This window comes from Sphaerodactylus townsendi, linkage group LG03 (assembly GCF_021028975.2).
Source record: "Sphaerodactylus townsendi isolate TG3544 linkage group LG03, MPM_Stown_v2.3, whole genome shotgun sequence".
NCBI lineage: Eukaryota > Metazoa > Chordata > Lepidosauria > Squamata > Sphaerodactylidae > Sphaerodactylus > Sphaerodactylus townsendi.
In genome coordinates, this window is record NC_059427.1 from 7,782,237 (window position 1) to 7,796,319 (window position 14,083).

The 14,083-nt window shown below is 43.3% G+C and overlaps 1 protein-coding gene across 1 annotated transcript; it reads left to right on the forward strand.

Annotated features, from left to right (window-relative positions):
* The first annotated feature begins 601 nt into the window (after window positions 1–601).
* Window positions 602–10,337, forward strand: LOC125429776 (zinc finger protein ZFP2-like). The gene is made up of 7 exons (XM_048491222.1): window positions 602–697; window positions 1,972–2,101; window positions 4,375–4,565; window positions 5,876–6,005; window positions 8,650–9,322; window positions 9,530–9,770; window positions 9,867–10,337. Exons 1-7 carry the CDS (start codon window positions 602–604, stop codon window positions 10,335–10,337), a joined length of 1,932 nt encoding a protein of 643 aa, XP_048347179.1.
* The last annotated feature ends 3,746 nt before the right edge of the window (window positions 10,338–14,083 follow it).

The following is a 14,083-nucleotide window of genomic DNA, read 5'->3' on the forward strand; positions in this document are numbered from 1 at the left end:
CAGGAGATCAGTACCCCTGGAGAAAATGGCTGCTGTAAAGGGCATGATACCCAGTTGAAGTCCCTCAACTTCACAACCCCACCAGCCTCCAGGTGGGTGCTGGAGATGCACTGGAATTAGTTCCCCTGGAGGAAATGGAAGCTTTTGCAGGTTGACTCTAAGGGATTGCAAACCCCCACCCACTGAGGTCCCTGTTCTCCCCAGACTCCTCCCTCAAATCTCCAGCAATTTCTCCATCAAGAGTTGGCAACCCTAGCCTTTTGACCATGCCTGGAAAAGTTTAGTTCCCAGCAGGAGAGCAAATTTGCGGTTAAACACCCCCCTCCCTCAAAGATTTGGGCAGAAAAGGTTTCTTCCCCATCGCCTTCTACACTTTTCCAGGAGCGCCCCAGCTGGTCTCTCAAGCAGCGGGGGCGCCAAGGGGAGGTTGCTCCAGAGCCCAAAACAGCAAAGAGACACCTCCCCTTTCCGAAAACCTGTTATTCCGTCTGGGTCTGGTTGTTGCAGGGAACTACATTTCCCAGAAGGCCTTGCAAGTGCCGTTGCAAATCTAGCCTTTACCAGGCATTCAAAGTAGCGGATTTTTTCTGGATGGGGAGAAATGCATTTGGGCAATTTGGAGCTCTGGAGAGCCTCTGCTCTTTCTGGTCCCCGCCGGCTGGAGGGAGGGTCTGGCTTTTGCGTGTCTGCAGGAGAGGTGAGTGGAGGGTTTCATGAAGCAGATCTTGGGCAAGAAGAGGGGATGGATGGCAGAAAAATAGGGGTGAAGTGGAGAGAGCGCGGTTCCCCGAATGGATCTTCCCCAGGGGAAGGAGGGTTAGGTTTTCACGCCCTTTAATGTATTTCAACCAGCCTGAGTTTATTGTATTCTCAAAGAGATAGATGGCCCCATTGTGTGATCTAGCAGGGTTCGGGCTTTCTATTGCCTCCTGTGGCGTTCAGCTGATTTTCAGGACATGGGGTTGCTTTCTCTGGTGTATGAACAGTGAGCATCATCCTCAAGAAGTTCTCCGAACTGGCAACTGGTCTGAAGGTTTGTAAAGACGGGGATCTAGTTCATTTCTCCCTGCCTATCCAGGTTCCACCTTGCTGGAGTCTCTAGAGTTACCCATCACTTACCTTGCAAAATATTAGAGGGATTTTGTGTTGCTTATCTGGGCCAAGCTGTTTCATTTCCCTTCATTTTGGTACTGCAACTCCCACAATCATTCTGAATCTAGTGCCAATGTCAGGACTCAGTTTCATTTTGATGTTCTAGATAAGAATACCTCCCCCAAGCTATTTGAAAAATCTTCTGCTTTATGTTAATCTTTTCTTGAAACCATCACTATTGTATGAAATTCTGAATCTGTGGAGATGATGTTGCAGTTGAAAGGTGTGTTGTACAAACTGCACTCATTTCCACAATGCACAGATATGTGGAAAGGTCTTTGAGGCAGCAGGTTTCTTTACCCTATATCTCCCACCTGCCAAGCAGCAAGGATCACAGGGTCTGGGCTGGGTTGTTAGAGAAAAAAAGGGAACAAATTTGGACAGTTTACATTTGCAGAGCTGGATGCAAACTTTAGAGCAACACAGAACACCTCTACAGAAAAATATATTTAAAGCATATTTAAATATATTTAAACCTTCTATGGAATTATGATTGCTGTGTATGTCCACAGTTTCACATACAAGGTAGTTCTGTTGTCAAAGCTGGTATACAGTCAAATTGAAGTTGTTTCCGTTTGTTTTTTCATTTAGTTTATTTTGTATAGCCCAGTTCTGTGCTATTTAATCAATTTGTATCTCAGGGAGATTTTCAGTATGTTCTACTTGTCAGAGATAAAAAATGAACACAGTTTTAATTGCTGTCAGTTTAATGTATTACATTTTTAAAAATATGTTGATTGGCTAATGGATTCTTCTTTCTTTCTTGAATATTCTGAGACAAGAATTGATTATCAACTGGGCCATATTTTCCTCTTTCAGAGATCTGCAGTGTTCTTTGAGGATGTAGCCGTGTTCTTCATGGAGGAGGAATGGGCTGTGCTGGATCCAGGTCAGAGAAAACTCTTCTGGGAAGTTATGGAGGAAAATTACGAGACAGTTGCGTCTCTGGGTAAGAATAATTTCTCTTTTATTATGAATACGGAGAAGAAGAGTGGAGATGGTGTCTTCTTTTGACACTCTTGAACTTCAGTATGCATTTCCATTTGCCACAGAAGAAAGAACAAAGTTCTGAAATTCAAGAATCATACAGTGTTTGGAGAACAAGCATTCAACATTTCATGCTGTAAAGAGTGATATATTGATGCTAAGGGCTCTAATTAGGAGAGCTTTATGATTTCCAGTTAGATTCTTGCTAGCAAATCCCATTAGTTCCTGTTGTCTTCTTCTGCCTTTCTATTTTGCCACCAAATGGATCTCCCACAGTCCTTTGTTTGAGTGAATGAGGCTGATGGGAGGAGAGGAGGAATGGCCATGTTGATTTGACTAGTCCAGAAGAGGGGCCTTAGTGACAGAGCTCCTGCATTTTGAAAGTCTGGAGCTCAGTCCATGGCACTCAAAAAAGGGTTCAGACATGAGGGTCTTTGGTTGTACGGCTGCAAAAGGCCCCCTGCCTGAGACCTTCTCAAGGCACCATCTCTTGAAGTCGTTGGGCTTGATGGAAAGTTGCAGACGAAACCTTGGCAGAGGGAAAATGTGTGTTGTCTGTGAGCACTTTTGTTTTGTGAGAAAGATAATGAATATGCAAAGGAAAAGAAGCCAGGCGAGAGATGTGGCAGCCAGGTTCCAGGTGACAGAATGGGGACTTGGGAATCAAGTGCCTCTCTCTCCTCATAACACTCTGCTCTTCTTTAGCCTGCTGAGAGCAATTCCAGGTATTGATCAAGCCCACAATATAGTATCATTATCAAAGACCAAGATGGTTTCATGGGGCATCTCTTCCTCTTGCTCTGCAGTTCAGGGAATAACTCTGCATAGGTTTGGAAACCAAGATCATCCTAAAGCTAGTCTTCAAGTTTCCAGTGCCTAGTCTTGTTTCTTGAGGAGTTATGTCTGATACAAAAAGACCAACAGGCAGGCAGGAGCCTTTATTAGTATAAGCTGGACCCGTCCTGCTCATCCGCCTCACTAGCCCAAAGGTTTGCTGCGCTCACAGGATTTTTTTCATAATGGAAAATGGTGTGTGCCCTCTATGGGCTAATACCTGAAGTTCTGTTTGTTTATTTTTGTCCTACAGTGCTAAGCATTTTCAATTCTGTTCCCTCCCCCTGAGATCTTCTTTTGCTGCTTCCTGTGCAGGATGAGGCCGCTGTCAGTCATGTTCAAGAATACCTCTTCACTGGCAAGATTTTCCTGGCCCAGGTGACTTTCAGTGACCTCTGACCCTTCTTTTTTCCAGTTATGGGATCTCACCCCTTCTTGCTGTGCTTCCCAATCCCATAGTTCATTGCAACATTATATTGCTAAATATATCATCACAGTATTTAATGGGAGTTCCCATACTAAATGAGCAGCACTTTTTAGGGATACCATATTCCAGGTGGGGCCTGGAGGTCACTGAGTTAGAAGTGATCTCCAGTCTACACAAATCAGTTGAGGAACACCTTCTGCCATATAGCCCAACCTGGGTGCTCAGGTCATGGCGGGGGGTGGAGCAGTCCCTTCCCCCTTTGAGGTGGGGGGGTGGGGGCTGCATGGAGGACTTTCTCCTTGATAGCCCCCAATTTATGGTATGCTCTCCCATTAGAGGCACTGACGTTATACATCTTTTGGTGCTTGGTTAAGACCTCCATTTTCACCCAGGTGTTTGACTGATTTTTGCCATCTACCCCCAGACCACTGGCTTTTTGGAACTTGCCCTCCACCTAGTTTTAACTGTTCTTAGGTATGTTTTTAGGAGATATTTTGTATGTTTATGAGGATGTCTTTATTGTAATGTTTAGATGCATTGTTATATTGTGTACATGTTGAAGAGCAGGATAGAAATGTACTAGATAAATATATAAATTATTACTCTGTCCTCTATTCCATATTCTTTCCATTTTTGTTCTTGTGGTATAAGACTTTCCTCAGTGACAAGATGTTCTCAGGGTAGCAAGTGTACAAGCTTCGGGTTGCTGCTGTGAGGTAAGTTTTGTTTTGAGCTTGAAGAGGACAAAAATCACTGAAGTGGGGGTGGGGGTTCAGAAAACAGCAAAGATTTGTTTAAAGAATTATTTGTTTACCATGGCCACACAACCATGAAAACCCACAGCAGCCAGATTTATTTACTGATATAGATGTGAAGCTGCCTCACACAGCAACAAATGAACAACATACCCAATATTCTTTTCCACATTCCCAAATGCTTCAGTTTTTTAAAATTGTATGTGCATCTTGTTGTAGGAAACTACATTACCCAGAAGGCCTTGCGAGCACCAGAGAAGTTAACACTGCCTTTCCTAGGTGTTCATGGTGTGGTTTTCCCACAAAATCAAGAAGTAGACTTCCGGAATATGCAGTTCCACAGGGCCTCTTTTCTTTCTCTTTTTCCTCACCTGGAAGGAAAATTTGGACCTTGGACCCCTGTAGGAAAGGTGAGTTGAGTACGGGAATTCATCAACAGCATGAACAGGGAAAAAGAGTAGATGTCTATGTGAAGAGTAGATGTCTATGTGTAAGAGAAAGAGGGTCCATCCAGACAGTGGCTTCCCAGGCAAGATCTGTTTAGGGTTTTTGTAATGTTTTGGCTCTCTTGAATGAGTTCCATGCAACCAGCCTGGGTTTATTTATTATAAACAGCAAGATGACCCCTGGTCTGATTCAGCTAGGTTTTGCTTTTTGCACACTCCACGGGGTAACCCCCACAAACAGACGTTGGCCATATTTTACTCCTATAGCGGAAATATTTAAAGTACTTTCTGTTGCTTCCTTTGGAATGTGATTCCTATTAGCATCATCCTCAAGGAGACCTCTAAAATGGCAACTGGCCTGAAGGTTTGTTTTGTGATCTAGTTGCCCCTTCGTGGTTTCTTGCAAGTGAGCCTGTGCTTCCATTTTTAGAAACACAGGGGTTTTCCAGAAATAATCTGGGCCAGGATATTGTCATTCTCATCATTTCTGGTGTTATAACTCTCACAGTTTTTCTAGTTTTATTATTATAGATCAAAATATTCCCTCCCACGTACTTACTAAATTTTCTGTAAGATGTTTAACAGTGTTGCTTTTATTTGAAATCCCAAATCTGTTGAGATGATGCAGCAGCTTACTTGCAATTTGAAAGGTGTATTGTAAAACTGCAGTTATTCCGCAATCTACACATCTGCAGAAAGTTCTCTGAGGCTGTATGTTCATGGTGGCTGTTTCCTGCCCTGCATCTCTCATCCTTCAAGCCCCAAGGATCACAAAGCCTGGAGGGAATAGGCCTTAGGTTTGTTAGTTACAAAATAGAACAAAAGACCCAATGGCCTTGATTAGCGCAATTCATGTTTAGACAACTGGAGGCAAGCTTTAGCACAACACAGAATGCCTCTACAGACTTACATATTCTAAGCAGAAATCTTATATGGAGACATAATTTCCATGTATGTCTGGTTTTAAAATTTCAAGATAGTACAGTAGATAGTGGTAAACATTCAATTTTTAAACATTTGATTGGAGCAGTTCTTTTCTTTGTATTTCTAGGACATGTTTAATATATTCCAATTGTGAGAAACTGAAAACAATAATTTTTTGTTTGTTTCCTTGCCATTGGTTTGATTAATTTCCAAATTTTTGTTTGTTTCCTTGCCATTGGTTTGATTAATTGAATTTGTTTAATCAACTGTGTCCAATTGGATCACTTGTTCTTTCTTGAGTGCTTGGGGCAAGAATTGATGATCAAAACGAACATATTTTCCTCCTTCAGAGATACCCACTGACCTTTGAAGAGGTAGCTGTGTTCTTCACAGAGGAGGAATGGACTCTGTTGGATTCAGGCCAACGAAAACTCTTCTGGGAAGTGATGAAGGAAAATTATGAGACTGTGGCTTCTCTGGGTAAGAATCTTTTCCCTTTTATGATGAACACGGAAGAGAAGGGAGGGGGTGCCATCTTTCTTTGGTCCTCTTGGATTTCTGAACATACTTTAATACACCACAGATGAAAGAATGGAATTTATACAGCTATGGACATTACAATGTCCGAAAACGAAAGCGTGAATTCTTTCCATGCAGTAAAAAGAAATACGTTGATGAAGAAGACTTTGACCAGGAGAGAAACACAATATCTAGTTAGGGTAAAATCACAGAGTCATAGAACTGGAAGGGGCCATGCGCACCATCTAGTCCAGGGGTAGGGAACCTGCGGCTCTCCAGATGTTCAGGAACTACAATTCCCATCAGCCCCTACCAGCATGGCCAATTGGCCATGCTGACAGAGGCTGATGGGAATTGTAGTTCCTGAACATCTGGAGAGCCGCAGGTTCCCTACCCCTGATCTAGTCCAACCCCCTGCTCAATGCAGGATCAGCCTAGATCACCTCTGACAAGTGTTTGTCTAGCAGCTGCTGCTTCAAGACTGCCAGCAAGGGGGAGTTCATCACTTCCTAGGAAGCCCATTCCAATGACAAATGCTGAGCTACTCTTACTGTTTAAAAAATCCTATTATTGAAGCCTCTGCAGCCAACGGAAACAACTCCCTGATCTGTTCACACAGCAGACTTTCAAATACTTAAAAAGAGCAACCATGTCTCCTCTCAGTCTCTTCCTGACTGAACATTCCCAAGTCCCCCAGCTTTTTCTCAAAGGACTTCATCATCCTCATTTCTCTCCTCTGCACCCACTCCATTCTCTCTGTGTCCTTTTTAAAGTGAGGCCTCCAAAACTGCACAAAACTCCAGATGCAGCTTGATCAATGCAGTCTATAGCAGAACCAGGGACGTAGGTAAGGAGGGGGGTTATGGGTTTAAACCCCCCCATTACATGTTCGGCGGGGGCCCCGGGCGCTCCTGCACCCCAGCTGTGCCTCCCATCGGGCCCAGGCAACTGATCAGCAGCGGCGCTGCAAAAACAAGAGGCCGGGGGGGGGGAGGGGGGCACAAGCTGCAAGCCAGCCAGCCAGCCGGGGAAACAAAGTCTTGCCTCTCGCAAGAGTTCTCGAGCTCAAAACCTGCTTTGCGAGAGCCAAGAGGTGAGACTTTCTTTCCCTGGCCCACCTCCCCCCCACACGTCCCTGCAGGCCAGCTCTTGCTCTCCCCAGGCCCTTGGGAAAGCAGAAGCTGGCCTACAGACAAAACATTGAATGTTGTCTTCAATTTGGTTGAAAATTGATTTCAACGTTCGCATATCCCTTGTTTATCAGTTAGGTTCAAAACATGGTTTAATAAACATAACTACCCCATTTTTCTCTTCAAAACTTGCTGAAATAAACTCTTTACCCAATGATTTCTGACTCAAATATTTTTATATCATTTTTTTTCTGATGTGTTTCCTGCAAACAAATTGAAAAAAACTCTTTTGTGAGTCATTAAGCCCATTTATGTTCCAAATTAGGTATTCCAACTAGTTCCTTTTCATCTAATCCCTCGGAGTCTTTTATTTCTCCATGATAGTATGTTTCTGGTCTCCTTGGTCTAAATTGAATAAATCTTCTGTCTTCAAGTCCTCTTCATATGTCTCAAAAAATCTTTTGCCTTTTGCACTGTGTTCAATCTGATTCTTTGTTGTTTGCAATTATATCATACATACTACAGCTTTACTCAGTGGACTCTAATATTCTTCTACTTCATTTTCTCTGTTAGAAATGCAAAATCCTTTCTCTTAACAAAATATTCTCATAGGTTTTACTTTCAAATCTCAATTCTTTTCCCCATATTGTTCAACCTGATCATTACTCAGTTTAATGTCACTCACAGCTTGGTTCAAGAAGGTTTCCAGTTTTTTAGTTGATCTTTATTCATCTCTACCACTTTCTGATCTATTTTTTGCTCTAATCCATAATAGTCCAGGCTTTATCAGAAGTTTACACAGATGCAAGGCCACTCAGCCAGGCAAAGAAAAAACACACAGATAATGTGGTTTCAAGAGCAAATATCTGCAACAGAAGCAAGAAATCCTTTCCCTCTTCCTTTTGCCATGTATTTCTTCTTTTCCTGATATGTATTATTATTATAATTTATTAAATTTAGTATACCGCCCTATCCCCGAAGGGCTCAGGGCGGTGTACAGATAAAACATCAGCTAAAAACATACATATAATTAAAACAACAGTAGTATCTTAAAACATCGCCCGTGCCCTCCTAATGTGGAATAATGGGTCCTGATGGTATTAGGGCTCATGGGGGTAAGGAGGAGGGAGCAGGGGCATCCTCAGCGGCCGGTCTCTCCAAAGGCCTGGTGGAACAACTCAGTCTTACAGGCCCTGCGGAAATCCCCAAGGTCCCGCAGGGCCCGGACAGCTGGAGGGAGAGTGTTCCACCAGGCCGGCGCCAGAGCTGTGAAGGCCCTGGCTCAAGTGGAGGCCAGCCGCATCATTGAGGGGCCGGGGACCTCCAGTAAATTGGTCTCTGATATGCAGTTAAATATCAGTGAGGTTCTTCCACACTGTTGGCTCTTGTAGAAAATGCTATTCAGCACTGTCTTTACCTAGTAACTGGTATTTATAGCCTTTAATTCCTATTTGCTTTCTAATTCTCTTTTGTAGTTGCATATGTGAGAGAGATGTTGAGTGAGAAGCACTCAGGAAGGAAGGTTGTGGAAAAAGACGATGCTCCAAAAGTGGAATACAAATCTGGGGATGAAGCAGTAGCAAGGCAAGACTGCAGAAGGAAATGGGAAGTAAAAGAGAAGCAAAGGAAGAAACTGGTTGACTGTCAGAGCAGAAGCAAGCCTGAGGTCTCAGCCCAAAATGGAAATCAGAAGAGAAAGAAAAGATGTAATGGTCCCATTAATGAAAAAAGGTTCAGCGGCAAATTCAGCGGGGGGAAAAATAAGACGGTTACAACATGCTGGAAAATGTATAATTGCTTGCAATGCAAAAAGAGCTACTGCTGGAGTAGTGTGCTAAAAATACATGAAAGGATACACTCAGGCGAGAAGCCGTATAAATGCTTGGAATGTGGAAAGTGCTTCTCTCAGAATGGCCACCTAACTACACATCAAAGGAGTCACACGGGGGAAAAACCATATGAATGCCTGGAGTGTGGAAAATGCTTCTCTCGAAATGGTTGCCTAACTAAACATCAAAAGATTCACACAGCAGAGAAGCCATATAAATGCCTGGAGTGTGGAAAGTGCTTCTCTCAAAATGATTGCCTAGCTAAACATCAAAATGTTCACACAGGGGACAAACCATATCAGTGCTTGAAGTGTGGAAAGTGCTTCTCTCAGAATGGCCACCTAACTACACATGAAAGGATCCATACAGGAGAGAAACCATATAAATGTTTGGAGTGTGGAAAGTGCTTCTTTCAGAATGGTGACCTAACTAAACATCAAAAAATTCATTCAGGAGAGAAGCCATATAAATGCTTGAAGTGTGGGAAGTGCTTCTCTCAGAATGGGGACCTAACTGTACATCAAAGGGTTCATACAGGGGAGAAGCCATATAAATGCTTAGAATGTGGAAAATGCTTTTCTTGTAGCAGCTCCCTTTCTTTACATGAAAAGATTCATACAGGTGAAAAGCCCTATAAATGCTTGGAGTGTGGGAAGTGCTTCTCTCGAAATGGCGTCCTCACTGAACACCAAAAAGTCCATACAGGCGAGAAGCTCTATAAATGCTTGGAGTGTGGAAAGTGCTTCTCCTACCGTAGCTACCTAACTGTACATGAAAAGATTCATACAGGGGAGAAGCCACATAAATGCCTGGAGTGTGGAAAGTGCTTTTCTCTAAATGGCAAACTAAGTAGACATCTAAAGGTTCACACAGGGGAGAAGCCATATAAATGTTTGGAGTGCGGAAAATGCTTCTCTGAGAATGGTAAACTAACTGTTCATCAAAGAATTCATATAGGGGAGAAACTTTTTAAATGCTTGGAGTGTGGAAAGTGCTTCTCTCAGAATGGCTACCTAACTAAACATGAAAAGGTTCACATCGGGGCGAAGCCCTATAAGTGCTTGGAGTGTGGAAAGTGCTTCTCTCTAAAAGGCAAACTGAGTAGGCATCTAAAGGTTCACACAGGGGAGAAGTCATATGAATGCTTGGTGTGTGGAAAGTGCTTTTCACATAATGGCTATCTAACTGTACATCAAAGGAGTCATACAGGGGAAAAGCCCTATAAATGCTTGGAATGTGGAAAATGCTTCTCTCAGACTGGCCACCTAACTGCTCATCAAAAGATTCATTCAGGGGAGAAGCCATATAAATGCTTGGAGTGTGGAAAGTGCTAAACATCAAAAAGTTCACATTGGGTACAAATCATACAAATGTTTGGAGGGTGGAAAGAGGTTCAGTCAGAGCTGAAGTGTTACCTTACACCACAAAATTCACACTGGACAAAAGCTATCCAATCATAATTAACATGCAGGAAACCAATTTACTTGGCTGACCTTCCAGTATGTACCCCAACTTGTCTTGTGGTAGCTGACCTGGATGAGATCTATCTCTGTGCCCTTTCCCCTCATATGTATCCCCCATCCTTTGCCATCTATATATATAAAAATGGAACCATGCGTTTATTGCTTCGAAAATAACCCCGCACCTGCTGGCCCAAACGCACTGAAAATTTCACAGACACTTACTCATTCCCCCAACTGTGTTCTTACGTACCTCCCGCTGTCAGACAACACACCTGAGCCAGGTAAAACATCTTTTTCCTGGCACACCAGGCCATGAAGCTGCCTGTGTGTAACTGTCACCCTTAGAATGTTCGTGCCCTTAGAATGTTCGCTCAGATGGCCACATATGAGCAGTGAAAACAGTACATAGGCAATAACTCGAGTGGACGTGAAACACATACACATGTAGCCGTGTGAGATGTCAGGTGGGGTTCCCCCCCTCACATGCAGGTACCTTTCACTCTCTGTGCCTCACTCACTGCTATCACACAACACATCACTCTCATACACATTCAGCGGAGGGAGAGGGAGGCATGCAAGGGAAGAGAAGTGAGGGAGGGGACAGAGAGTGACAGGTGGCATGCAAGGGAGGGGAGGGAGCAGGCCCAGCAACTGGATATGACCCACCCACCCTAGCAGAGGGAGACGGGAGGGAGGGGGAGGGGTGCCATGCAAGGGAAGAGATGTGAGGGAGGGGAGAGAGTGAGGGGTGGCATGCAAGGGAGGGCCCAGCCAGCCTAGATTCCCTGAATACTGAGGTTACAGTTCAGAAAACCAGGTTGCCTCCGAGGCATGCGTTACTCAGGAGTAAGCCTCCGAGGCACGCGTTACTCAGGAGTAAGCTCGGTAAAGCAACCGTGACATACTTTGAATGGCTGAGTCGCGCCCCTCAGAGGGTTTACTCAGAAGCGACACCCATTTCCACCACCCCAACTTACTCCCAGGTAAAGGATCGTGACCAGCCAGCCTAGATGTATGGGAGGGGTGCCTTTCCGTCCCCCCCCCCCCGGATTGCGGTCACACACATCAATGACATCGCACAGTATCAGCCTGCACTTTTCCATGAGCACGTACTGCTGGCCTCTGCAATTGATTTGCTCCTACTATTCCTTTCCCATTTCACCACAATAAGCCATAGCAACGCGTGGCCGGGCCCCGCTAGTAACAAATAAAGCACCCTGTTGACAAAGACTACATATTTTTCTCTATAAACCTCTTATGTTTCTCTGCAAAATCTTGATATGTTCGTGGGTCATTCATACAATCAGAGTTGGAAGAGACCACAAGGGCCATCAAGTCCAATCCCGTCATTCAGGAACATACAATCAAAGCACTCCTGATAGATGGGCATCCAGCCTCTGTTTAGAAACCTCTGCAGAAGGAGTCTCTGCCACACTCCGAGGAAGTGCATACACTGTCGAACACCTCTTATTGTCAGGAAGTTCTTCCTAATGTTTAGGTGGAATCTCTTTTCCTGTACTTTAAATCCATTAATTCTTGTCCTAGTGGAACAGCAGAAAACAAGCTTGCTCCATGTTCTACATGATATCCCTTTAAATATTTAAATGTGGCTATCATGTCACACCTTAACCTTCTCTTCTCCAGACTAAACATACCTAGCTCCCCAAACTGTTCCTCATAGGACATGAAATCCAGACCTTTTACCATGTTAATCGCCTTTTTCTGCCTAAGTGTAGTATCTTAAATTTATCTCCGTTGAAATTCATTTTATTAGCTTTGGCTCAGCTCTCTAATCTGTCCAGGTCATTTTGAATTCTGATCCTGTCCTCTGGGATATAAGCTACCCCTCCTCATTTGGTGTCATCTGCAGATTTGATTAGCATGCCTTCTATTCCATCACTGATAAAAAAATATTTAATAGCACTGAGCCCAGGACAGAATACTGTGGCCCACCCACCAGTTTGTGTAGTTCACCCAGCATGTTGTAGGTTGATTCTCTGAGCGCTTGCCCTTTCACAAGTCCCCCAAGCAAGTTCTCTCCCCATAGCAGCAAGTGTGACTGCTATTGCACTCATAGATCTACAGCAACACATTAATTATTGCCTGGCCATTGCAGGAAAGTTCCTTTCTCTTTTTAAAAAATGTTGTGTGTTGAACATGCGAAGTTGCACAGGTGCAGCCAATTGGATTATGGAACAATTGGCATGGCTGTGGGTGTTTATTTCTGTTTGCCTTCACAGTTATGCATGCGTTGTAAACAAAAATTAAAAAGAAGCGTTTTCATGTGAAGGTGCAAAAACAACCTGAATTGTTTTCATGGTCTCAAATCGTTTCCTGGGTGCATAAACCGTACACATGCAAATGGAAAAAAGGAAAACTGGTTCATTTATAATGATAGCAACTCATAAATATGCTGTGCAGAATCCACCTTTATGAGATAACTGGGGCTGAGACAGTTCTGAAGAACTGTGATTGGCCCAAGGTCACCCAGCAGGCTTCATGTGTTGGAGTGGGGAAACAAATCCAGTGCATCAGATAAAGGTCCACCACTCATGTGGAGGCGTGAGGAATCAGACGGGCTATCCAATGTAGAGTCCACTGCTCTTAACCACTATACCAAAAAGGAAAGGAAAAGAGATTTCCTGCGTTGTTTGAATGTATGCTTTGCATCCAAACGTCATGAGAAACATCCTGCCATACTGACTCAAATAAAAAGGGGAAAAACGGAAGTAAGGGAAATCAATGGGAGCTAAGAGCATCACTAAAAGTTGGTCCCAGTAGTTTACATGAAGAATGTGGATTAAACTGAGGAGCATGCTGGAGATAAAAGCTGTTGGACGGAGGTTGTGATAATGCAGTTAATTGAACTGGAGAAGAATGCACTGGAAGGAACTTCATTAAAATAAACTGCCATCTGAGATTGATGATTTGAGAATTTGTTTAATTAAAAGTATTTACACCCTGCTTTTCTGTTGTACATATTCAAAGCAGCTGACAGAATACAACAAAATACAACAATAACTACCGGTAATAGCAGTAAAATACAATACAAAAGAAAAGAAAATATACAATACCATTAAAAAATCAAAAACACAATAAAATTCACCTTAAACACCCTAAATTGCCGCTTGGTAAGATCTTATTTATTAGATCTAGATTTTAAAGGTTGCCCAAAACAAAAACATCTTCACCTGACAATGGAAGGATAGCAAGGAAGGAGCAAGTTGGGTTTCTATAGAGAAAGTGTCTAGTTATCACCACTGAGAAGACTCTGTCCCAGGTCCCTACCAAATTTACTGATGGAATGGAGAGAGAGCCCTCCCTGAATGATCGTAATAAATGGGATAGGTTTCTGGTCCTGAACCTATTAGGGGACTGGAAAGGCATTTGTAAAGGCTTGGTGCAGAAAATATTCAAAATAATATGGGAATGCTGGATTGACGAGAGGGTTACTGGATTGACTGTTTATGTCTCTGTAGAAGATTGGAGCATCAACAAAGTGAGAAATATTTTTATTATAAAATCCAAACTGGCCTGTTAAAGATATCCAAGCACCATCAGCACAAAACGCAGAGGATTATCATAACTACTCCCCTTTGAACTCATACCCTTTTTCT

What these genes read in the sequence shown, in the direction of transcription:
- LOC125429776 (XM_048491222.1), top strand. Translation starts at nt 602, where the DNA reads ATGCATTTGGGCAATTTGGAGCTCTGGAGAGCCTCTGCTCTTTCTGGT. An exon ending in CTTGGACCCCTGTAGGAAAG is followed by an intron (nt 4,566 to 5,875) that starts GTGAGTTGAGTA and finishes TTCCTCCTTCAG; the next exon opens with AGATACCCACTGACCTTTGA. An exon ending in CCTACCGTAGCTACCTAACT is followed by an intron (nt 9,771 to 9,866) that starts GTACATGAAAAG and finishes AGACATCTAAAG; the next exon opens with GTTCACACAGGGGAGAAGCC.